Source organism: Globicephala melas, chromosome 13 (genome assembly GCF_963455315.2).
Source record: "Globicephala melas chromosome 13, mGloMel1.2, whole genome shotgun sequence".
NCBI classification, from domain to species: Eukaryota; Metazoa; Chordata; class Mammalia; order Artiodactyla; family Delphinidae; genus Globicephala; species Globicephala melas.
The window spans coordinates 5,795,685-5,822,589 of record NC_083326.1 but is presented as its reverse complement, the minus strand read 5'-3'; the positions used below and the strand labels follow the sequence as shown (position 1 = coordinate 5,822,589).

The 26,905-nt window shown below is 38.7% G+C and overlaps 1 protein-coding gene across 3 annotated transcripts in view; it reads left to right on the top strand.

The window, feature by feature from the left end:
* DYM (dymeclin) overlaps positions 1 to 26,905 on the top strand; it is a 379,359-nt gene that overhangs the window by 228,090 nt on the left and 124,364 nt on the right. For all 3 annotated transcript variants that reach the window (XM_030867896.2, XM_060310367.1, XM_060310368.1), the window contains one exon: positions 18,161 to 18,263. In XM_030867896.2, the coding sequence (XP_030723756.2) occupies positions 18,161 to 18,263 (103 nt within the window). The remainder of the gene's footprint in view (positions 1 to 18,160; positions 18,264 to 26,905) is intronic.

Below are 26,905 nucleotides of genomic sequence, written 5' to 3'. Positions count from 1 at the left end.
ACAACTACTGAAGCCCACGCGCCTAGAGCCCATGCTCCACAACAAGAGAAGCCACCACAATGAGAAGCCCGCGCAGTGCAACGAAAAGTAGCCCCCGCTCGCCGCAACTAGAGAAAGCCCATGTGCAGCAACGCAGACCCAACACAGGCAAAAAAATAAAATAAATAAAAATTTAAAAAAATAATAAGAGTAGGTATTCTGCATCATTTTCTAAATACAGTTATTAGTGTCATGTTTCCTTTGACTATCTTTGTAAAATCTGACATAGAGTAAACATACTTCATTTGGTAGGTTTCCCCTGGGAGGAAATTTCTTTACACTTAGGAAGTGCCTTACAATTTGTGATAATAACTTATAAACTGTTCACTCTGGCTCCTCTTGTGTTCACTATGAGATAATCCCACTTTTCAAATGAATATTCTCATTAGATATCATTTCAGTCCTAGTTGTTGCCATAAATTAGTGACATTTTGCTACAGAATTTTTGTTTTTAAGTGGATAGGTTTGCTGTCTGCTCAGTGTGCAGTTTTTTTCAAGGGACTAAGAAAGGGTGTCAGAAAAAGGCAACCTAATTTCTTTCAAGTCAGAAGATGCATTTCTGTTCTTTATAGAATATATTTTCTAACAGAGAAAATACCATAAAACTTCTAATAAACTTGATATCTTTAGAATTACATACTAATTACAAAATACTTTCTGTCTTGTGCTGTTCTTGAGTTTATATACGGATATACATTTTTAAGTATGTTAGCCATGAAAGAAGTATAAAGTGAAGTGAAGACTAGGGATAAAGTTTTTCTTTTGAGATAAATTACCAATTTTCAAATTTAGTTAGGTCATTCTTATTCGGTAGCATTTCTGAGCAAATTTAGTCAAAATTGAAAAAAAATCTGCTAAAGAAAACAACCTTTTTGCATTATGTCCACTTATTAGCAGTTTTCCACTGAATTACTTCAAAGGTTAAAAACATGCAAGAAGTTTTGCATGCATGCCTTTGTAAAAAATAAAAGTAACTGTTTTTAAGTTAATGATAGATTATTTTATTTCATGCACTTATATTTTTGTTAATATAGTTACCAGATCATGTATTTTATCCATTATTTTCAAAATATTTTTACTTATAAGTCATGTAACATTATTTTTAAGGTTGTTAGTGATCTTTCAGTTTTCCTTCTGTGTCTTCCTTATGTTGTTGCTATAACCAGGGGAAATTCAGTTCTTGAGTTTTAAGAACTCAAGTTCTTGAGTTTTTTTTTTTTTTTTTTTAAAGAAACTGTTTAGTTACATTGTTGGTCATGTTGCATGACATGCATACAGTGCAGATTATACTGGACATTGTAACCATAATTTCATGTTCTTTCCAAGATGCCTTTTGTGTTTTTATGGCAAAGAGATTGGATTCTCCAGTTGCAATTCAGGATGTGCCCTGGCTTACTAGATTTTATAAATGGGTGTCTGTATCTTTTGCTTGTACTTCAGAGTTTTTGAAGATGAGTTACTGCCTTTTCCTTAGAGTGCTGAAACATGGAATAATGTAGACCTGGTGGAACACGTTGCACTCAGTGTGGATGGACACATCTTCCCGTGCATTGTGCTCCGTACTGCTAGTCCACTAAACATTTGCATTGTAACAAGCCTTACTTGAAAATCAACAAGCTGGTGGTGCTGAGGTTTCTTATTTTGTACTCTACCTTATATACCACAAAAATCAATGCCATTTTAGCACTTGTCCTGGATGGAAATGAATTTCAAACTAGTTATTATATATCTAAAATAATGTTTATGGTTATTAAGTCAGTTACATGTGAATGAATGGGCGGTTTGCTCTAACCTTGCTTCTTTTTGTAAATGTCAGTGTTTTTAGCAAAGATAATTATGTAGTTGGTTGTCTCCTTCATCTTAATTTTAGATGCTTAAAAATAAGATTTTTGTGTTCTAAAAATAAACAAAGACCTCTCATTTCCAATTTTGTAAGGCAGGATTATGGATATCTTTGAAGTTTCTTTTACTGGAGTAAGAAAGATGGAAGAGAAATAGAAAGACATTAGTAGCAAGCGTATTTTCAACCCTGTTATATGTAGAGCACTGTAAAAAGATCTACAATCAAGGCTGTACGTGAACTTAGCATTTGGAGGGAAACCATATTTGCTATACATGTATATATTTTACATATGTATGTGTGTAGGTGCATAGCAATTCAATAGCATAAAACAAACAAATAATTAGGAGTACGTAATTTGATAGAGAGGAAAAGCCTGGGAAGTTATTTTTTTTTTCTATTTCTGTTATAGTCTACAAATATAAAGGGACACATTTTATGAAATGAATTTGTTCTAGTCTTCATAGACTTTGAGTTTTTAATCACTCAGAAGTGTTTTAATCCTCAGATTTCCCCCGTGTTTATTAGAGCCATCCACTTCTCCCTCGGCCTTTCCCCCGGCCTCTGATTTGATCTGTCTTTGACAAAGACTACAGGGAATCTTGTCTTTGCTCTGCTCGACTCTCTCTGAATAGATGGAGGGATTTTTCACGAGAAGCAGACATATATATAAACAGACCAATATTTCAAAAGTAGTAGTCATCGGGCTTCCCTGGTGGCGCAGTGGCTGGGAGTCCGCCTGCCGATGCAGGGGACGCGGGTTCGTGCCCCGGTCCGGGAGGATCCCACATGCCGCGGAGCGGCTGGGCCCGTGAGCCATGGCCGCTGAGCCTGCGCGTCCGGAGCCTGTGCTCCGCAGCGGGAGAGGCCACAGCAGTGAGAGGCCCGTGTAGCGCAAAAAAAATAAATAAATAAAATTAAAAAAAAAAAAAAAGTAGTAGTCATCATCTTCAACTCCCCTACAGCTACACACATCTACATGCACACACTCCAAGGTGCCTCTTCCCCACTCTCCCAGTACAGGTCAACAGTCATTTCATGCTGCATCAATAGAATGTTTACATGGTTATAACCAGATATTATTCACAGATGATCCGTATAGTATAGATGATCCATATAGTTTACTTTCTTAGACAATTTGTCTAAAAATATCTTCAATCTTTAGCATAAAAATTTGGCAGGGTTTAGAATTCTATGTTCAGAGTCATTTTCACTCTGCATATGGAAGGCATTGCTCATTGTTTTGTAGCTGTTAAGATGTCTAATGCCCTACTAATTCTTGACAGTTTGTATATGGCCCTCCCTCCTTCTTTCTCTCTCTCTCTCAGTTTTTATGATCTTTTGTCTCCAGTGTTTTAAAATTCCAGTCATATGCTATTATGCTTTGTTTTTAACTGTTTTCTGGATTCATGGAGGGCTCTTTCAGTTTGGAAATTCATGTTTTTCATTTTTGAGAACTTTCCTTGGAATAATTCTTTAATAATTTCCTTCTTTTCCCCTTCCATTTTCTTTGCTCTTTTAAAACATTCTGTGTTAAACTCTGTGGACCAGTTCTCTGATTGCCATTTTCCCACTATTTTCCATCTCTTTGTCTTTTCTGTTCCACTTCCTGGGAAAGTTCTTCAAATTTATTTTTTAACTCTTCCATTGAATTTTTCATATTTACATTTTCCAAAAGCTCTTTTTTGTTCTCTGATATTTCTTTTTGTATGACTTCCTTCTTGTTTCATAGTTGCAGTGTATTTACTTTTTCCTTTAGCTTAGTAATTGTAACATTTTGGGAATTTCATCTCCTCCCTGCCTTTTCTCTGTTTCATCCAGGTTCCTTTTTTCTTTTTTCACTTGTTTGTCATTTTTGTGGCTTTTTCTGGTGATCTTTGGCAGAGTTGATATTTAAAGTGAGCCACTAAAGAACGAATTGGAAGTTCTCTGTGCTTGGGTTGGGCTTTTTTTTTTTTTTAATAAATTTATTTATTTTATTTATTTTTATTTTTGGCTGTGTTGTGTCTTCATTGCCGTGTGCGGGCTTTCTCTGGTTACGGCGAGCGGGAGCTACTCTTCGTTGCAGTGTGCGGGCTTCTCATTGCGGTGGCTTCTTTTGTTGTGGAGCACGGGCTCTAGGCATGCGGGCTTCCGCAGTTGTGGCATGAGGGCACAATAGTTGTGGCTCGCGGGCTCTAGAGCGCAGGCTCAGTAGTTGTGGCCCACGGGTTTAGTTGCTCTGCGGCATGTGGGATCTTCCTGGACCAGGGCTCAAACCCATGTCCCCTGCATTGGCAGGCAGATTCTTAACCACTGCACCACCAGGAAAACCCCTTGGGTTGGGCTTTGTTGGCTGGTGGCTTCATCTCAGAGTGCTCCAGCTGGACTAAGTTTTTGGAGAATCCCCAAATGTTGGTATCTTTGGGTTCGTCTCACACTTTTTTTTTTTAATTTTTAATTTTAATTTTTATTTTTGAGCAGCACTGTGTAGCTTGTGAGATCTTAGTTCCCCGACTATGGATTGAACCTGGGCCCACGGCAGCGAAAGCGCTGAGTCTCAACCACTGCACCGCCAGGGAATTCCCCACTTTTTATTTTCTCCTGAGAGTAATCCTCCCGTATTTTTCTTGAGTATACACACCTCACTGATGGCATTCTCTGAGCTTATCGGGGGATGAAGCCAGAGGTTTCAGTGTTCAGCATCTAGGCTTTTACTTAGTCGCTTTCAGTGTAGTGCTCCCATCCTCACTTGGGTGTTATATCCGTAAGTCTAGAGTCTGCCTGCTTCATCCTCTGGAGAGTGAACACCTCTATTCTTCTGCCAGGATGGAGGGAGGCATTCATTGGGCTGAGTGGGAGAGGGGAGGGGACTGAAAGTCTGACTTTGTAATACAGACTTTCAGTCAGTCTTCCTGTTTTGGGCCTCATCTGCATCCTACTTTCTAATACCTGGTACTTTTAAGATCTGTACCTTGCTGGAGTTCTAGAATATAAACTCGTTAGCGTCTGGTCTTCCTTCACTTCCAGCTTAGGTTTCAGCTTTTTCTAGTCTCTCTTCTGCTCTCTATCTATACTAGTCACTGAATTTTCTCAACCATTGCCATGGCTTTCATTCCTGGTTGTATGTTTACAGTTCCCAAATGCATCTCTCTAACCTAAATCTCTTTCCTGAAGCCAGATGCACACATCCAAATGTCTAGTCGAAACTTTCACTTGGATAGTGAGTACGCATCTCAAACGGAGCATATCTAAGAGGGACACCTGATGATCTCCCTGGAACTACCCCCACCCCAGTGGATAATCTCCCATATCAGTAAATGGTATACCTACCCTTCCATTTGCTTACGCTAAAAACCCTGATCATATCCTTCACTCTTCTCTTTTACCTCAAATCCAGGCTGGCAACAAATCCTTTTGGTTTTGGCATCAGCTGGGTGTGTATACCAAGGAAAGATATTGGAGGATAGCTCTCAGGAGAAACTGAAAAGTGTAAGACAATTGTATTTCCAGGTAAATGGGAGAGAATGCTTTTTTTTTAAGTGCAGTAAAGATATGGAAAGGAGATATTTGCCTAACTATAAAAATCTCAGGTATTTGTGTAAAGAATCAGAAGCCAGACAAACTTTGAAATTTTAAGCTTAGCAAAAGTACTTTTCAGGGAATTTCTACTTTGTATTTTATTCAGTGAACCAATATTGAGTACCTGCTATGCACCAGGTGTCGTTCTAGGTACCAGGAATATAGCAGTGAGCAAAACAGGTGAAAATCTCTGCCATGGTGGAGCTTACATACTAGTGCAGGATCAGAAAACTTTTTCTGTAAAGGACTGGATAGTAAATGTTTTAGGCGTGGCATATCAGATTGTCTCTATCACAACTGCTCAGCTCTGCCATTGTAGCATGAAAACAGCCATAGACAGTACAGGAATGAATGAATGTGGCTGAGACCCAATAAAACTTTATTTACAAGAACAGGTGGTGGACCAGATTTGGTCTGTGAGCTGTAGTTGGCCACCCTGCACCCTCTGTTCTAGTGGATGGAAGCAGTAAAAACATATCAGTAAAGCATATAGTATTTTATAAATTGATAAGTAGTATGGGGGAAAAAAATAGAGCAGGAAGGAAAATAAGGCATTCCAGGGTTGGATTATGATCGGCTTCAAAGAGTAGGTGACATTTGGGCAAAAACTTCAGGATGAGGGAGTAAGCCATACCAGACTCTAGCAGGTGTGAAAAAGGAAAGGTTTGTCTTAAGGATACTTAGTAGAGAAGAGCTCACAAAAGAAATGCTGGAGATGTTGGGAACCTCAGAGACTTGAACTGGGGAGTCAGCACCTCCAGGGCATATTCTCTGCCCACCTCCCCCTCTCCCTTTCTTCCTGTGTGTCTGTGTCTATACGCCTGTTTGTGTGTTGTGTCTATGGTCTGTCTTTCTCTTTCACTCTCTTAGCTTAGGTTCATTCTCTCCTTTTATACGTGGATTTTCTCCACGAAACTAAACCATGACCTTACATCTCTACAGTCGTCTAACCAAAGAGGAGAAACAGTCTTTCTCACCATTCCTAGTTAGAAAAATCCTAGGCAAAGTTTTCAACTGGTTCAACTTAAAACACGTATCCATTGACCAATCTTTGTGACCCAGGGGATGGGGTATTATAACTGACTCACCGTGTGCCATGAACTCACTTTTTTGGGGAGAGTCAGTTCTTTTCCTAAAAGAAGTAAGTGGAAGTGAATCATGCTGGGCAGGAAAAAAAAAAACAACAGACCACCCCAGGTAAGAGATAATAAAATAAGGTAGTTATGAGTACCGGCTCTGAAGTCAGATTACCAAGGTCTAAATTCTAGCTGTTCCACTTAAAAGCAGCATAATCCTTGGCAAGCTAATTTACCTCTCTAATGCCCTAGTTTCCTCTTGTATGTTGTGATGATAGCATTAATACCCTTTTTATTAAGCATGTTGTATGTTAATTTAGTTAAAAATATGAAAGGTTAGAAAGGTGCATGGCATAGAGTACATTCTAAGTAAGTGACAACTACTGTCATTCTTATTATTTATCCTCAGCATATAAAAGGATAACCAGTGGGATTGGCCCTAGGAACGTAAGGCTGCGCTAACGTACCATCCCCAATTAGTACAGTCTACTGTATTAGTAGACTTAAAACTGTATGGTCATCTTTATAGGTACAGGAAAAGCATTTGATGAAATTCAACACCTATTCATGATGATAAGAAAATTCAGTTAGCAAGGAATAGCAAGGAATAGAGGGGAATTTCCTCAACTGAGGAAATTCTATGAGAAAACTTACAGCTAAAATCTTACTTAATGGTAAAAGACTGAATGCATCTTCCCTAGGATCAGGAAAATAACAAGGATCTTCACTCTCACATTTATTCATTATTGTGCTAGAGATCCTAGCCAGTGCAGTGAGTCAAGAAAAAGAAATGTTAATAATCCAGATTAGAAAAGAAGATCTAAAGGTGTTTTTATTCACATGAAACATGGTCATATGTTTAAAAATCCTAATGGGGCTTCCCTGGTGGCGCAGTGGTTGAGAGTCCGCCTGCCGATGCAGGGGACACGGGTTCGTGCCCTGGTCCGGGAGGATCCCACATGCCGCGGAGCGGCTGGGCCCGTGAGCCATGGCCGCTGAGCCTGCGCATCCGGAGCCTGTGCTCTGCAACGGGAGAGGCCACAACAGTGAGAGGCCCGTGTACCGCAAAAAAAAAAAAAAAAATCCTAATGAATCTACAAAAAATCTACTAGAGTTAATAAATGAGTTTAGCATGGTCGTAGGATAAAAGGTCAGTATATGATAATAATTGTATTTTGATATTCTTGTGATCAACAGCCAGAAATTGAAATTTTAAAACAATACTATTTACAGTAGCATAAAAAATACGAAATAACTTAGGAACGAACATAGTAAGATACAGGCAAGATCTGTACAATAAAAGCTAAAGCACTGCTAAAAGAAATTAAAGAAGACGTAAATAAACAGGGTGATCCCATGCTCGTGGATCAGAGACTTAGTATTGTTAAGATCCTGAAATTGATCTATACATTCAAGTAATCCTAATCAAAATCCCACCAGACTTTTTGGTAGAAATTGATAAAGTTGATTCTAATAACATTTGTATGGATATAAAAAGGCCCTAGAATACCCAAAAGCAATTTTGACAAAGAAAGCTTAAGTTGGAGGACTAAGAATACCTGATTTCAGGATTTACCCTCAATTACAGCTAGAGTAACCAAGATAGTATGTGATAGCTTTTTAGACCAATGGAATAGAATAGAGTCCAGAAATAGACCCATTCACATATGGTCAATGCAATTTTGACAAGGCTGCCAAGGTGATTCAAGGGGTGAAAGGGATAGCCTTGTCAACAAATGGTTCTACAACCATTAAATATTTACATGCCAAAAAGCCCAATAACAACAAAGTGAACCTTGACTCTTACCGCATGCCATACATACGTATGAAGTCCAAATAGAGCACAGACCTAATTATAAGAGTTAAAACTATAAAACTTCCAGAAGAAATTATAGGAGAAAATCTTTGGAATCTTGGGTTAGGCAAAGATTTATGATGCAAAAACTACAAATAATTTCTTTTTAATTTCATGAATTGGACTTCATCAAATTTTAAAACTTTCTTCCACTTCCCATCCCTCCCCCCAGTATGGGAGAGGTTGTTTACAAAAATAAATAATACCTGATAATGAGATACAAAGTAAGGAAATGTAGGTCCTTTTCTCAGGGTAGTTAAGATCTTTGTTTAATCTTCATCAATATGTTAAATTCTTCCTTTAGTTTTATAACCCACCCTACTCTGTGTTGTACTTAGGGTATATTTTCATATTTATAGTTTATAGGTCATGAGAGACAGCTGCCTCTGAGTAGACTGTAATTTTATCTCAATGACAGTACCCAGATGTTTAAAAAATGGTACTACAACCAATTTGATGTTTAGCTGATAGCAAGGTCAGAGAGCACACACTTCCAGTTTTACGATAAATAAGTTCTGGAGATATAATGTACAGCATGGTGATTACAGTTAATAGTACTCTAGCACATCCTTGAAAGTAGTTCGGAAAGTAGGTCTTAAATGTTCTAGCCACAAGAAAGAGATGGTAGTTACGGGATGGGATGGAGGTGTGAGCTAAAGCTGTGGTGGTCATCATTTTGCAATATTGTATGTATCAAATCAGCATGCTGCACACCTTAAACTTTCCCAGTGTCATGTATCAATTACATCTCAATAAAGCTGACCAAAAAAAATACCTGATAACGGACTTGTGTCTAGAATATATAAAGAACTCTCACAACTCACGAAGAACAAAAACAACCCATTTTTTTAATAAATGGACAAAAGATTTGAATAGACACTTCAACAAAGAAAACATGAGCACAGGGAAATTCACTAGGGGATTGCAAACTGAAACCACAGTGAGATCCACTTCACACCCGCTAGAATGGCTAAACTTAAAGACTGAAATATCAAGTGCTAGCCAGAATGTAGAACAGACAGCTTGGCAGTTCTTATAGAGTTAAAACAAAGAGCATACAACACAGCAATCCCACTTCTAGGTATTTATTCAAGAGAAATGAAAACATATGTTCACGTAAAAACTTGTACGAGAGTGTTTATAGCCTCTTTATTCATAATGGCTCAAAACTGGAAGCAGCCCAAATGTCCACCAACTGATAAATAAACAAATTGAGGTTCATTCATACAATAGAAAACTACTCAGCAATAAAAAGGAAAGAATTACTGGCACACAAAACAATGTGGATGAATTTGAAAAACATTATGCTGAGTGATAGAAGCCAGACACAAAGGAGTACATATGGTATGATTCTATTTACATGAAAGCTAGAAAAGGCAGAACCGTAGTGACGGAAAACAGACCAGTGGTTACCTGGAGTGAGGTCTCGGGGTGGGCATGTTGGAGGAGGGACTTGACTTCAGAGGGGCACAGGGGAGCTTCTTGGGGCAATGGGAATAGTCTCTGTCATGATTATGGTGATGAGTCACCTGAATGCTCGTATTTTTCAAAACTCATTGAATTGTCTACTTAAAATTGGCCAACTTTATCATATGGAGGTCATTCCTCAATAAAGCTGATTAAAAATAAAGTAACCAGGGCTTCCCTGGTGGCGCAGTGGTTGAGAGTCCGCCTGCCGATGCCAGGGACGCGGGTTCGTGCCCCGGTCCAGGAGGATCCCACATGCCGCGGAGCGGCTGGACCCGTGAGCCACGGCCGCTGGGCCTGCGCGTCCGGAGCCTGTGCTCCGCGGCGGTAGAGGCCACAGCGGTGAGAGGCCCGCGTATCGCAAAATAAATAAATAAATAAAAAATAAATAAAAATAAAGTAACCCGCAGTGTAAGACCGTATTTAAATGTCAACCGAGTGGTAGAGAAGTTAGTATGGTTCAGAGGCAGGGTGGGCGCAGGTTAGAGAAATCTTTCACAGAGGGTAGGGAGTTGTGCCTTGAAAGAGAGGCAGCACTTAGATGGGTGGAGGGGGCAAGAAGGGCTTCCTGCATGTAGAAAGAGTCCGTGTCTGCAGAGGAGAGAGCCCGAAGCTTGGCGGAAGGAGATTTGATGTCTAGCTGGAGCTCTGCCTTTAATAACCTTAATAATATTTTGTGTTTCTCTGCATTTAAATAGCTCTTTAGGGTTTGTTAAGAACTTTTGTATTCACTACTCTACGGAACTTTGACCTTGGATGAAGTACCAGCTCTGTAGCTGAGCTTCTTCATCTGCTCCCATTGTAGTGTGGAGTTGAGGTGCTTCTCATTTCTCTGGTGACTACTGTTTGAGTGTGTCAGCGGGAAGGACTGGGGCATGGAGAGGAAGTGACTGCAAGTTGTGAGGAATGTCTGCAGTTTTCAAGGAGGGAACTCCATGCCACCCCGCAGTAACTGACCTCTGTCTGCGTTGCCTTCCCCGTCAGGCGGTTACTCTTAACTCTCCTCGCCCCAGCGCCACCTGTTTGCTCACATCCCGCTTGTCTCTCAACCACCAAGGGCCAGCTTCTGCCTCCTCCTCCCCACTGAAAACAGTTTTGAGTACAATAACCGTTGATTTCTTTCCTTGTGTCACATCCAGTGACTTTGTTTCTTTTTTTCAATCCTTCTTTACCTTTTAACAGTGGTGAGTGCTCCCTCCTTACGATTATTCTCCTGACTTAGAGAAGAATGTCTTTCTCTTCTTGTTCTTCTGCTGCTAGCTCTTTGAGTACCCTTTACTGTGTTTACCCTTTTAGTCTTGGTGTTTCCCACATTTCTGTCTTTATCTCTCTTGTTTTATATTACATGTTTTCCTTGGGTGATCAGATCACCTGTACTTTTATGATTTCAACTGATGCTAATAGCCCTTAAATTTCTTACCTCTCTCCTGAGCACCAGATTAGTATGTCCTGAATCTGGATATTTCTTTTTTTCTTAAATAAATCTCTTCCGGGGCTTCCCTGGTGGCGCAGTGGTTGAGGGTCCGCCTGCCGATGCAGGGGACATGGGCTCGTGCTCCGGTCCGAGAAGATCCCACATGCCACGGAGCGGCTGGGCCCGTGAGCCATGGCTGCTGAGCCTGTGCATCCGGAGCCTGTGCTCCGCAACGGGAGAGGCCACAACAGTGAGAGGCCTGCGTACCGCAAAAAAAAAAAGAAAGAAATCTCTTCCAAATGCAACTTTTTAAAAATTAATTAATTAATTTGGTTGTGCTGGGTCTTATTTGTGGCTAGCAGGCTCCTCAGTTGCGGCACATGGGATCCTTAGTTGTGGCTTGAGGGCTCCTTAGGTGCAGCTCACCAGCTCCTTAGTTGTGGCATGCAGGCTCCTTAGTTTTGGCATGTGAACTCTTAGTTGTGGCATGCAGGATCTAGTTCCCTGACCGGGGATCGAACCCGGGCCCCCTACATTGGGAGCACGGAGGCTTACCCACTGTGCCACCAGGGAAGTCCCTGAATCTGGATATTTCTAACCACCTCCATCTGGATATTGCCGAGCACCTCTGCGTTTTGTGGCAGAATTGTTAAGAGCACAGCTCTTGGAGCTCTTGAATTTGTCTCCTGACTCCACCACTTAGTAGCTATGAGCCTTAACCATAGCCTCAATTTCATCATCCCTTCAAAATAAAAAAAGCATGGAGAATAATAGCACATCTGTCAGATGATGATCTGATGAACAGTGTCTGATGTGCAGGAAGCACCCTGCCACTGAGCTGCTGCTGCTCTTGTTTTCTTTGAGGCACAGCTCTTTGTCTTCCTGGGTCTTCTCCCTACTCTTTGGCTCTTCTTCTGTATATCCCTGGCATGTTCAGTCACATCCTCAGGCAGCCACTAAGTTTCCCAAACCTGAGAGTCACCCATGATCCCCTTTTTTCACTCTGTGTTGCCTCCTTTGCTTTCCAAATAGCTCATATTTGCTTCAGTTCAAGCCCTCCTCACCTCTCACTTTTAGCGGTGTAAAAGTTACCCAAAGTATCTTTCTGTCTCCACTCCTGTTCCCTTGCCAGCCCCTGTCCATCCTTCCCATCCTCTTGAGGAGCCAAGGAATCTTTCTAAAATGAACGTAATTGTTATATACTTATACCTCTCTGCACAGGTATGTGGTTTTCAGGTTCCGTGACAGGGCCTCTGCGGCCACCACTAGATGAGAGCGCGTCAGGGAGAGATAGAGGACAGAGATGAGCAAGGTTGCTCCATCACCCCTCCTGCCCGTCCCTGCCCCCCACCTCCCACCTGGACACCAAACATAGCAGCTTTGCTTCTGTCCCTCTTACTTATCATTATAGTCCTGCTGTCAGAAAACACCTCTGGCTTTCAGGATGAAGTCCAGGGTCTAAGTAAGACACAAGAGGCACTTTATGAACTATTCCCGCTACTGCCCTGACCATATCGTGGTGCTCCAGATACTTTATGAGTGTGCGTGCTGTGATGTTGACTGCACCCACAGTGTGCAGATTTCTCTGCCTACCCTCATGCTCTTTTCTCTGCCCACATTACCTTTACCGTTGCCTGATTTGCTTGGCTAACTCCAGATTGTTCCTTAAGATTCAGCTCAGGCATCACCTCCGGAAATGATTTCCTGTCCTTACTTCAGGTACAGTCAGGCAGCCCTCATCTTTGTCCCCAGTGCAAGCCATACTTGTCTCCATCACCACAGTGACAGTAGAACTTCTGTGTAGGCATAGCCTTCTTGACCTGACTGCACCCTCCAGGAGCACAGAACAAAGATCGTGTGGCTTCTGCTTGTTGCTGTATCCCAGGCAGACAGCTCTCTCATTCCCTGGCATGTAGTAGGTTCTTGGTAACTGTTTGAGTTACTGTCTGTCTCAGTGACTTAGTGCAGACCTCTTGCATGGTCTTTAACAGGCCCATGCTGACCTTGCTAGCTTCATCTCTCACCATCTCGAACCCTCTGCCGCAGTGGACTTGCACTTTTCTGGCCTTATAAGCTATTGGTACTTCCCTGAAGTCTCTCTGTGCCTTTCTATACACTTTTCCCCCTTTCAGAATGGCTCTCCCTCCCCCTTTACTTTTCCCAACAAGCAAACCCCCTAACCTTCAAGGCCACCATCAAGGTAGATTTCCTCTGTGAAACGTACCTAGCCTTCAACTGTACTCCCATGGCACTCTCTTCAGACCCATGGAGTTCTCTGATTTCAGTATTGTAGACGTTTTTTTCCCCTTATTCCATTAGACTTGATTTCCTTGGGGGCAAGGAATCATGTCTCTTTAACTCATTTTGTAAGACTGTAACATTAGCTTCTTACTCCATACAGAAAGGTCCAGGACTTTTGATGTGCCACAAGCAGCCCTTCGCAGTCTGTCTTTAAACTGTCCTCATCTCCTGCCACCAGCTGGGCGCCCTAAAGGACAGCCCTTGGCAGCAGCCAGTGGTTTTCTGAGCACATTCCAGGTTGGACTCATCATACGTATTTATATGCTTCTTTCTTTTGTGAAACGCTGGCTTTGGCCGGGGCTCTGTTTTCTTCAGGATAGTGTGTTCTTTTTATTCCAGTTTTTAAAATGTGTAATATTTCAGGTATACACCAAAAAACCCCCAGTAATATAGCAGTCACCTATGTATATATGCAGTATTACTGAAAGAACATTTTAGAGAGAGAGCTGAACCTCTTATTTCTTCCTCCCTGATCCTATTTCCTCTCTTCTTTCTCAGAGAATAATGACTATCCTAAATGTAGTGTTTATCATTTCCGTATATGTTTTATTACTTCAAATGTTTTATCTGTAGAAGATATGTAATGTTTTGCATGTTAAAAACACTATATAAATAATACCTCATTCACATTCTCTACCAGGGTCCTTGCTTGTAGAACAACATTGTTTTTGAGGATTATCCCTATTGTTACACATAGTTTTAGATAACCTTAAATTGCTACATAGTATGCCATTGTATGACCCTTCCACAGTTTATTTACCCATTCCATTCCTGAGAGTTTTTGTTGTTTTTAAATTTTCACTGTTAAACCAATTTACAGTGAACATTCTTGTACAAAAAGGAAAATCCAGTCTTTTTCTAATTTAAATAAAAAAGTATCCTGAGTGAAGATCAATACACTTGGAATCAGTTTCACTTATGTCCAGAATCGGAATTACCCCTTCCATACAAACATCATGTGTGTCACTCACTCTAGCATTTAGCTGGGGCTGGTACTTTGAATGCAAAAGCTTTAAGCGAAAGTTACTTTTCTCAGCAATTTGAAAGTCATGTCTCATATAAATTTAGGTCATTTTGCCCTACAAATGCTAAACAGGAGACAAAATTAGAATGTTTTTTAAAAATTAAAAAAAAAAACAACCAACTTTGAGAGCTCTGGCTAGCAGACCTGAGGAAAAAAGCATATTAGATTGTAGAAGAATAACAGCCTGAGTAAGTGTGAATTCTGTTTTTAATTCATGATAGAAAATGGGAGTGACCTCAAATCATCTGTTCTTACATCAACTTTCTTAAAAACAGCTGGGAGCAGTAGCCACAGCTTCTTGAGGTGGACCATGTCAACATTTTATGCCCATAACAGTCAAATTTTCTGTTATGTCCAACTGAAAGAGCTTATGTGTGAATTGCAGCTCTCTTCCTTGTTTTGTCTTTTACCAACAAGGAAAAAGGATTGTTAGTATTCTCTTTTAAAATAAACAAACTAGGCTTTCTTCTCCAAAGGAAACAATATCAAATCCTTTTTGCTTTGATTCCTAGGACTCGTTCCATAAATTTCTGAAAGTGATGATAAAAGTTACCATAGATTACCTCTGTTGTCCTTCTCTGAAGGGTACACTCTTAGAACACTGACAGAGAAAATCCCAGGTTTATTGAACCCATAAAACAGCTCCTGAGTTCTGGTATTTTGTAAACTTAAAGTGCACTGCTGTACTTCACTTGTCCCCTTTCCTCTTACTAACACCAAAAAGCTCACTTCCTCCAGGTATATTTATTGCTTTTGCTTTTTGTTTGGGCATCCAATTGATGCCTCTGAGTCTTGCCATGCCCTATACTAAAATCAACCACCAAAGTCCATTCAGTCTCAAAAAACTTCTGAAACGCCATTTATTCCAGAAAATACACTACAACCAATGAAAAGAATCTTACTAATTGCCCTCTTTTATGCATTTCCATGTGAATATGCTTTATGCACTATCCCAACATATTTTTATCTTTTATTTTTCATTGCCTGCAAAATAATTTGCATATTTAAGAATATATACCCCCATTGCAGTTTAGTACTATGTTCAGTTATTCTTTTACTCAGCAGTTTTACTTTATCTATAGTCAGTCTCACCTCAGATGTACTAAAAATTATGTACAAGGGTGTTCATTGCAGTGCTATTTATAATACAAAAAACTGGAAACATTGCAGTGATTCATTTCTAATGGACTAGGTAAATTAAGGTATATCCATATGCTTGGATATCAGTTAACTGGCACTCAATATGTGTTTATTGAACGAATCAAGGATTATATTGTTAAGTGGAAAAAGTGCAAGGTACAGAGCAGTACCTATTTTGTGGGAAGAAAACATGGATGTATATGTACAGTATTCATTCATATACATGCCTTGATGCATATAATATTGTTGGAATCATAGATAATAAACTGCTAACATTTGTTACCAGTGGGTCATGGGTATGGATGTGAGGAAAAAGTGTGATGTTTACTTTTAACCTTAAAAAAGAAAAAACAAGCAAAACTAAACCTCAAATAGAGAGGACCCAGAAAAGTAAAATGATTGAAAAGAATGTACATACCCTTACAGATTGAGTCTTTTTCCCTACTTCTTTACATCACTTCCACTTCACTCTTCTCACTGTCCCCTGTTTTGCCTCTGTGCTTTGCCTTCTGTTTGGAAATGCCTCTCTCTTCTCTTGCACAAATCTTTTTCCTTCTTCATAAAAGTCTAACCCTTCATGAAACTTTGCTGAACTATTCCATTTCAAAGAAGTCTCTCTTATCAACGTATGCTTGATCAGTATCATATGATTTCACACTTATTCACTTAGTAATTATTTCACTTATTTTCCTGCTGTATTTGAGTATAGATTTAGAGAATATTCTTGGCTTTGTTACATTTGCTTTGTACACATCCAGCATTACCAATAAGTGTTAAGGAATTTTTTTCATTCATCTTTTAACATGTTAATGTTAAAACTCAATCTAGAAAGAATACTTAGTAGTCTTGTTTTCAGTAATTATCCCATTTAAACCATTTGAAATAAGTAGAGATTTTCATAAATTGATATTCAAATCAATATTCGGTTTAGAAAGATACCACTAAGAAATACTAGAGTAATGATTTGGGCATTAAAGAAGATACTACAGGTCATACTTATATAGAAAAGTACATGGAATCAGAATTGTCTGTATTTTTAACTTGTCATCTAGCCCAAGGAAGAATTCTTTATTCACTAGATATAGTAGCTTTAACATTAGGATCATATAATTATGTGTATTTGAAGCTCTATTATTAGGTACATACACATTTAGGATTGTTATAGCTTCTTGATAAATTTGCCATTTCATCACTATAAAATTTCTCTCTTTATCTCAGGTAATAATATTCTTATCCTTAAGCCTACTTTGTCTAATATTAATATAGCCGCTCCAGCTTTCTTATGATTAGTGTTTATACAATATCTCTCTTGTATCATTTTACTGTTCACTTCTCTGTATCTTTAAATTTACAAGCATGCCTCTTATAAATAGCATGTTACTGGGTTTTGCTTTTTTATCCAGTCTGACAATCTCTGTCATTTAACGAGAGTCTTTAATCCATTTACATTTAATGTAAATTTGTTTTAGACTTTGAAAATTGCTCATTTAGGTCTGTTGGGATGCATCTTAGAATCATCTTTACTCTGGGCTAGAATAGCCCTACTCCTAAAGCGTGGCCTTTCTGAGAATTCAACTGAGTGTTCATGTTCAGTGAGTTTTATCCACTCTGGCTGGTTGGAACTTCAGCATACCTCCAGCCTTTTGTGATCTCCAAAATCTCTGTTCAGTTTGTGGCTCCTGGATGGTGGTTTACTGCCACACCTTATGGGGTCTTTTCTTTGCATTTAGCCAAACATTCAAGAAGACACTGGGGCAGGTTTTGAACATTTCAGATGTTCAACATCTGAAAACAGTTATTTTATGTATTTTGTTCAGTTTTTTTTAGTTGTTTACACAGGGGAGTTATTCAGTACCAGTAAAGTAAAACTCTTATAATACATATGTTTAAAGCCATTCTTTTTGAGAATAAGAATATAAAGCTATAATATAGAATCATAGACTCTGTATTATGCTAGAGAAATAACCCAGTGCACTTATTTGAAAGATGAGATACTCCAATAAAGATGTTAAAAAAATAAAATAAAATAAATAAACCCATGCAGTAAGATACAAAAAAAAGATGAGAAAATTGGGATACAGCAAGCTCAAGTAACTTGTAACAGATTGCACTATGAGTTACTCATAAAGTCAGTCCATATCTCAGGTTTTCTTAATATCTGTCCACTGTCCTGTCCATGATAGTAGTCTTCTGAAAATTCCTCCTCTGTTTGAAATATAATTTGAAACTGGCAAACTTTTATTTTAGAACCCTTATAATTTAAACATTCTTTTCACTTTATTATTTGTTATATCAATAGTATTGTTAATCCTGCTGTTAACACAGGCACGAAAAAAAGAATCTTTTAGAATAATCGACATTCTGTGGAATGTCAATATAAAACCTAGAAAAGGAGACACTTAGTTCTTTTAATATAATTGGGGTTTTGTTTTTTTTTTTTCAGCTTGTTTTCCTTGCTGTCTAAAAAACACAACAAAGTTCTGGAACAAGCCACACAGTCCTTGAGAGGTTCGCTGAGTTCCAATGATGTTCCTCTACCAGATTATGTAAGTAGTTACCTTACTTTGTCAATAAAAAAAATTTCCTTTCATTGCTAAATTTAAAAATAACAATACCCCTCTCTTCCCAAGATCTGGCTGTGATCTTGTTCCCTGAGAAACCTATGATAGGTAAATAAAGGATTGACATCTCAAATCAAGGGAAAAAAATTTTGATGATTATTAACAAGTAGTTGAAGAAAGTCAACCCTAAATCAATGATTGTTAATAATTAGAAATCTTATTAGTCAAGAAAACCACTCAAACTAATTACAGAGAAACAAAAGGAGGGATTTTATAAGAAGTGTGCAAACTTTTCTCACGGAACTCAAGAGGAAGATGTACACCTAGATTTCAGAGAATGAGAACCTGAAATGGAAAAGCCATTGGATTCATTCAGAATAGCCTATCTTGGGACTTCCCTGGTAGTCCAGTGGTCAAGAATCCGCCTGCCAATGCAGGGGACATGGGTTCAAGCCCTGGTCCGGGAAGATCCCACATGCCATGGAGCAACTAAGCCCACGTGCTACAACTACTGAGCCCATGCTCCTAGAGCCTGTGCTCTGTAACAGGAGAAGCCACTGCAATGAGAAGCCCGTGCCCCGCAAGGAACAGTAGCCCCCGCTCCCCGCAACTAGAGAAAGCCCATGCATAGCAATGAAGACCCAGCACAGCCATACATACATACATACATAAGGAATGATAATTCTTAAAATTAGAGAAAAAAAAAAGCCTCTCTTTCTGGGGCATTTAGTTTCTGTTATCTGCTTCTTTTTGCTTCAGTTTTATTCTGCTGCTGCTTTCCGTAGGCCCGTTTTCCCTATTTGCTGACTGAAATAGCAACCCCCACCCCTCCCCCACCCCCTTTCCCTCCCAACCCTTAACATGTCCTTGGGAGTGTCATGCCTTTTGCTGACTTATCAGAGTCCTAATTCTCAGATCCTGGGAGAGAGAATCTAATTGTCTCTGCTTGGGTCAGTATGCTGCTCCAATTCGTCAGTCATGGTCAGCAGAGAATAGCATAACATGTTGCATTTGTTCCCTCCTCTTTAAAGATGAAGAGCTTATTACCACCTGACCTCAGGGGATGATGATGGAATAGAACACAGCACAGGGATGAGCATTATATAATAGGAGGGGGAACTCGTTATGAGTTCCTTTAGGGCTGTGCCACTGTCTGTGGCACCTCTTTGTTTTGGAACATACCTTAGATGAGGATGGTAAAAACTTTCATGTCACGGACCACAGAGGTAGTTCATCCAGTTCTAATAAGGACCTCCCTGTTTGTTTGTCTGGGGACAAGTTAATGAGTTGATATTTAGTAACTTTAGGAGAGAATTTTTATATCCTAAGTTTGAGGTGGTGATGTGTACCAGACAGCCGGAGAATTGTTTTGCTTGTTTCCTGCTGTCATTTGTTTCATTTCTAAATGGTTGTGCTGATATGAGACTGTGGGAACAGCACCCAGTCCAGATATCAGACGCTGATAAACAGAGATAGCTGTGTGCAGCGACAACCTGACTGGTGCTATTTTTCATCTCTTTTATTTATTTATTTAGTGTGGGTGTGAGAGAGATGTTATGATCTGTCTTCCCATTATGAAGTTTAAAATTCCAAAGTACTTCTCTCCTACCAAAAAAATTAGTATCTTTTAAGATTTTCCTGCTAGTTGAATATTCTCAATTTCTTGAATAAAATGAGCATTATAGTTGACTTAATTCTATCCTTGTCATGACTTGTTCTAAGAAAAATAATTCTTTCTAATTGCTCCTTGGAAACCTCAGTTGGGGCCAGAGTGGCAATGGGGATTATGTTTATTAAGAACTTAAATTTTGGTCATCTGTAAGTGTTTTGTCATTTTTATACACATATTATTTGATTTATATAGTATTCCTGTTAATTCCACAAAAATGTGTTGAATGTATGTAGTACTGAGGTTGCCCTAGCAGTATTCTCCTTTAATCAGAGGCCAGAAAATTGATATTTCTTTGAGAAAACAGGTCATATTTAACAGTATTTGCCAATCATGGAGGTGATTATGCAGTGAAAGGGCAAGTTGAACTCGTAATGGACATATGAATTCTGTTGAACTTTACAGGTCATTGACTGTTTTCCTCTTGCATGAAGGTTTCACTGAGTAAAACTGAATTTCTTGAGGCATCCGCTTCCTAGAAATACAAAGAAAATTCCATTTGGAATCTGCCATTGACAGTCCTTATTATAACATTTGTGGGTATGAGACTTTGCAAATCACAGCATTTTCCAAATGGGTTTATGAACTTGAATTTTGCTGCCTTTCCTCGGAGCTAAGTGCAGAGGGTGGGTAACACTGATTCAGTAGTAGTGTTGATAACTATGAATCATTCCTCCTGCCACTGACCTGAAAGGTGATTAAAAAAAACAATAGCAACCTTAAAAGTAAGTACTACACTATGTTCTTCTTTGGTGATAACTCATGTTTTATTGGTCATTCCCATTGCTCAAAATACTACGTATAAGTGAGAGAACATTTGAAACCATATTCTCATTATCATTCTCTTTTAATTTGGTCATTAACTGGGCAAATACAGTATGTTCCCTTTTTCTTCCCCAGAAATTTTACTTGTTAAGTGTCTCTGCCAACAACCATATAAAATTCTGTGTCCTTGACTAATGCTTTAGAAAAATTGTTTGTAAAAGATGGAACAGGAAAACGAAAGGGTCTTAATGCAGCAGTGGATTCCTGAATGTATACTTTCTACAGCAGGATTGAGAGAACTATAGTAGCAGAGTTTGAATAACTGTGTAAAAATAAGGATATGTTTTTCTTCTCACTGTAGTACATAAAGTACTTTCAGTCTACCTAGAGAATTTTGAGTTTATTAAGAAAATGTTTATTCTCATTATACTGTATAGTTCACCAGTCTAACTACATAGACTAACAACATAGAAAGCAAATAGCAAGTTACAAAAACATTAGTATTATTACTTTAGTACAGCCATGTTTGTCTGAACATCTCAGGGGAAACCTGAAGCCTTCAGCCAGCTTCTAGAGAATGAGAAAATTCCCTGACCGCTTAAGGGAAAATAAAACAAAAAATTATACTCAGGTTCTCCATGGGGAGAGAGAATGCTCACTACGGAGAGTGATGAAGTTGTCTAGGAAAGCTAGTGAAGTTCAGTTGACTTGGCTGAGTTTTGGTGTCTTTATATCAGGGTTTCATAAAGTTTAATTCAATGACTAAAGAGACATGAGAGAATTGTTAAAGAAGAATCTTTCAACACTTTTTTTTAATAGATTTATTTATTTTTATTTATCTTTGGCTGCATTGGGTCTTCGTTGCTGCTCGTGGGCTTTCTTTAGTTGTGGTGAACGGGGGCTACTCTTCGTGGTGGTGTGTGAGCTTCTCATTGTGGTGGCTTCTCTTGTTGTGGAGCACGGGCTCTAGGTGCGTGGGCTTCAGTAGTTGTGGCTCACGGGCTCAGTAGCTGCAGCGCACAGGCTTAGTTGCTCCGCAGCATGTGGGATCTTCCCGGACCAGGGCTTGAACACGTGTCCCCTGCATTGGCAGGCAGATTCTTAACCACTGCGCCACCAGGGAAGTCCCAACATTTTTTTTTAATAAGAATAAACCTCTAAAACAACTTTGGTCATATAAAACAGAACCTGAATATAGACAATGAAGCAAAAATAATAAGTGAGTTATAGTTGCTTTTTAACTATAAACATGGCTTTTAATTATGACTGTTGTCACATGTCATGTAACCATTGTTTCCCTAATTTCTAACAATTATCGTAGCAACTAGTTGAGATGAGAGGAATCTAACTTTTATTCTAGGTGGAATCATAAGGAACCAAAATTTATTGCCCCATGATCATCAAAGAATTTTTGAACCTTTTCATAGGACCAACTTTCCCATCTCATTCCAAACGTAAATGCAAAGGCACAAGCGAAAAAGACCCTGGCCAAAGGGTAAGGAGCCAAATCAGAAAAATCAGCAGAAGTATAAACAGTAACTAAGCGTTTATCATCAACTTGCTAAAAGCAAGTACAGTCAACTCCCCCCTTAGCCACGATTTTGCTTTCTGAGATTTCATTTACCTACGGTCAACAGCGGTCCAAAAATATTAAATGGAGAATTCCAGAAATAAACAATTCATAGTTTGAAATTTCACACCATTCTAAGTAGTGTGATGAAATCTCTCGACATCCAGTTCTGTCCTGCCTGGGACATGAATCATCCCTTTGTCCAGCATATCCCGACCATTAGTCACATAGTAGCCATCTGGGTTATCAGATGACTGTTGCAGTATTGCAGCGCTTGTGTTCAAGTAACCCTTATTTTACTTAATGACCCCAAAGCCTAAGAGTAGTGGTGCTAGCAATTTGGATATTCTCTTACTGTACATAATTCATGAATTAAACTTTATCGTAAGTATGCATGTATAGGAAAAAACGTAGTATACAGTTGTCCCTTGGTATCTGAGGGGGATTGATTCTAGGAGCCCCCGCATATACCAAAATCCAAGGATGCTCATGTCCCTTATATAAAGTGGTATAGTACAATCGGCCCTCCATATCTTCAGATTCTGAATCTGAGGATTCACCCAACCACAGATAGAAATTTCCATCCAAGGTTGGTTAAATCCACAGAAGTAAAACCTGACAATATGGAGGTCCAACTGTGTATTTATTGGAAAAAAATCCACGATGTGGTGTAGGATGGTGAGTGATTGCTGACGGTACATGGTCTCTTTCGGGGATGATAAAAGTGTTTGAAAATTAGATTGTGGTGATGGTTGCACAATTCTAAATGTACAGAAAACCGTTGAATTGTACATTTTAAATTGACAAAGTACGTGTGGTGTGTGAATGTTGTCTCAGTGAAGCCATTAAAAAAAAGTAGTACTTGGAGCACTAGGAAAAAGAAAAAAGAACTATTTGTTGAATGTAATAGCATATAGATACCAGCTTTGCTGGCATTATGGCATGAGGGTGAATGTTAGAAAAATAAATTTTATACTTTGAGAAAGTTAATATTTTCAATTAGGGAAAATGATTCTTGAGTAGTGTCTTGACTTTAGAAACTGCTAAAGTCAATTAGATATGCAGTTACAAAAAGATATGTGTATTTTTCAGCCTGGCTTAAGAGCAAAATCTATCAATAGGGGACTGATTAAAGTTTAAATCTATCCAATGCAGTTATTCTGCAGACTTTTGTTTTAACAAATTCAGTCCATATAGATTTATCTGAAAAGATATCCATAACACTTAAATCAGTAGAAACAAACAGAAAACCATACTTTATAGTATGTAGGTTATATGTACATGTATGTTTGAAAATATGCATTTAATTTTTCTGGAATAATTCATAAGCTGTTAAATAGTGGTTACCTGTAGGGAGTCAGACTGAAGGGAAGGGAAAATAGAACTTACACTTTTTGCCTTATACTCTTCTTTATAGGTATAGATCTTTACATTTTTGTCAAGTATATGACTTATTTTCCCCTCCTTCCCTCCCTCCCTCTCTCCCTCCCTCCCTTCCTTCCCTTTTTTTATTCCCTCCCTCAGTCCTTCCTTCTCTTCTTTATTATTTTTAGATAATTTTAGACTTACAAAGGGTATTCAAGAATTTCCATATATCCTTCACCAGCTTTCCCTTTTGTAAATATCTTACATAACCATTGAACATTTTTCAAAACTATTAACCTTGGTACAATACTGTTAACTAAAACACAAATCTCATTTGAATTTTACCAGTTTTGACACTAATGCCCTTACTCTTTTCTAGTATCCAATGCAGGATGATCCCACATTGCATTTTGTTGTCACGTCTCCTTAGTCTTTCCTTGGATTTCATGACCTTGACACCTTGGAAGAGTACTAATCAGTTATTTTGTAGGATGTCCCTCAATTTGGGTTTGTCTGGCATTTTCTCATGATTAGAATGATGTTATTGGGAAGGATACTACAGAAGTGATATGCCCTTCTCAGTACATCATTTCAGAGAATACATGGTGTTGGTGTGTATTACTGGTATTGATCACTTCACTGGGATGATGTCTGTCCAGATTCTTCACCATAAACTTGCTGATTTTCCCATTGAAATTCCTGTATGTTTTTTTGTTGTTGTTTTTTTGTTTTGTTTGCGGTATGCGGGCCTCTCACTTTTGTGGCCTCTCCCGTTGCGGAGCACAGGCTTCAGACGCGCAGGCTCAGCGGCCATGGCTCACGGGCCCAGCCACTCCGCGGCATGTGGGATCTTCCCAGACCGGGGCACGAACCCGTGTTCCCTGCATCAACAGGCGGACTCTCAACCACTGCGCCGCCAGGGAAGCCCCCTGTATGTTTTATATAGTAGCTATTTCCACTATATTGGAAATACTTTATTAGATTATTAAATATTTCCACTATATTGGAACAGTATATGGGGGAGATACTTTGAGATGATGCCGATATCCTGTTTCTTCCTATACATTTTCCCACAAATTTTAGCATCCATTGATTGATCTGGCCTCAGCATTATTTTACTGATTTATTAGTGATTTTCTGTTTGTCTCATTCCCTCTAAATTTATTATTAGAATTCTTCTGCAAGGACGAGTTGTCACCTCTCCCTGATGTATTTATCTATGCAGTTGTATATTTCTATCACTATGGACTCCTGGATACGAATTTTCTTCTTATCATCCAGAAGTGTTGTTATTTTGTTACTCAGGTTGTTCCAGCTTTAGGCACTGGGAGCTCTTTCAGGTGTATCCTCTGCCCTTTGACTATGCGTCAACCTTTTTTTTTTTTTTTTTTTGCGGCCTTCAAGATGCTCCAACTCATCTTGTATTTCCCCTGCTCCAGCCCTAAAATCAACCATTTCTCCAAGGAGGATCATGAAATTTGAATCAAGATCTTTATATTGATAGTTACTTTCCTAATGTCAAAACCAATGTAAAAAACAGAGCCCGATCTTGTGAATAGGGTTGCAAATCTTGTGAACATCCCTAGAAACAACTGCTTTGAACTTAAGTATTAACAGATTCCAAGCCCCACACTGATTAGGTCCCAGAAGGTTTCTTCTTTAGCACAATTGATTTTAAAAATCAAATAAATGAGGCCTCTAACAAGTGAGCAAGCTCCACACCCTACCCCTGCCACTTTTCTTCCTAATTAAAAACCAGGCCCGACTTTAACATAATCAGACTGATTTTCTTGGTTGTGTTATAACTTGGCTTTGGATGCATTTCTGAACTAGGAGTTCCAGAAATGTGCTGAGTATGCTTCTAAGGACAGTTTTAGTTGGAGGGATCCCCTCTTGTTTAAAAAAGAAAAATTTCTTCACTCTTAAAAAGCACACCTGAATTGAGGTAAAGAATATTGCCCTTTCTTTATTCCTACAGAGGAAATTTGTCCTGTCCCTTCTTATGGAATATGGTAGAATATTCTTTCTAAGGATTTTTTAAAATTATCTTTAAAAATACTTAAATAACTTTTATGTTCCTTCTAAAAGGAAATAGGATGTGTTTGCATTGAAATCTGGCAATGATTAATTAACCTTCTAAGAGAACTTTAAAGAATACAGAAAACCCATGCATATTAAATTCAGTAGCAATGTGTGATAAGTTAAGAAATCATAGTGATTTCTTAAATAACAAAGAAAGTTTGAAGAATCTTAGGAAAAGCTGTTTTTATATTAGCTCTGTAGAGCAGCAGATAAGAATATTTTCACTACAATGGGAAGGGGGGGAAAAATGAAAAAATGAAAAAAATCACTGGTTTTTACAAATTTATCACACATTGCTACTGAATTTAATATGCGTGGGTTTTCTGTATTATTTAAACTTCTCTTAGAAGGTTAATTAATCATTGCCAGATTTCAGTGCAAACACATCGTATACACTACGAAATGTAAAATAGATAGCTAGTGGGAATCAGCCCATATAGCACAGGGAGATCAGCTGGGTGCTTTGTGTCCACATAGAGGGGTGGGATAGGGAGGGTGGGAGGGAGAAGCAAGAGGGAGGAGGTATGGGGATATATGTATATGTATAGCTGATTCACTTTGTTGTAAAGCAGAAACTAACACCATTATAAAGCAATTATACTCCAATAAAGATGCTAAAAACATCATTATTTTAATTTTCTGTTTGCTCGAATTTTTATTGGTTTTCTCTCTCTTTCTCCCTTTCTGCCTGAGTTCATAGTTCCTAATAGGAAGAAAAGAAGTCTACTATTTGGAATTTTCTTTGATATATCCTTGATTTACATGGCAAATAGAAAGCAGCTGTCTATTTAAGCATCTAATTCTTGAAACCATAGTCCCCTCAAGCGTCATCTGGAAATAATGTAGCTTGTAAAACAAAGCTAAGAAGAAAAGGCAATGTTTGTTTTATGTGGGATGAATGATTTCTGTTGGGGTCCTTTAATTCGGCTATTATGAGGGTTATTAAAAAGCAGTATTACAAAAGAGGTTTAAATGAAAAGAATTTTTTTGAGCTGGTATCTTATTATTACAGTTGATTATAGTCAAAGCTGCAAATATTTTATAAATAGCACTTTATTGTAGTTTCTCCAAACAAGACCCCAAAAAACTAGTAATCTTACTCATTGTATGAGTGGAAATTCAACTCTTTCCATAGTGGATTTAGTTTCTGAAAACAAATTGTATTTGAGAATTCAG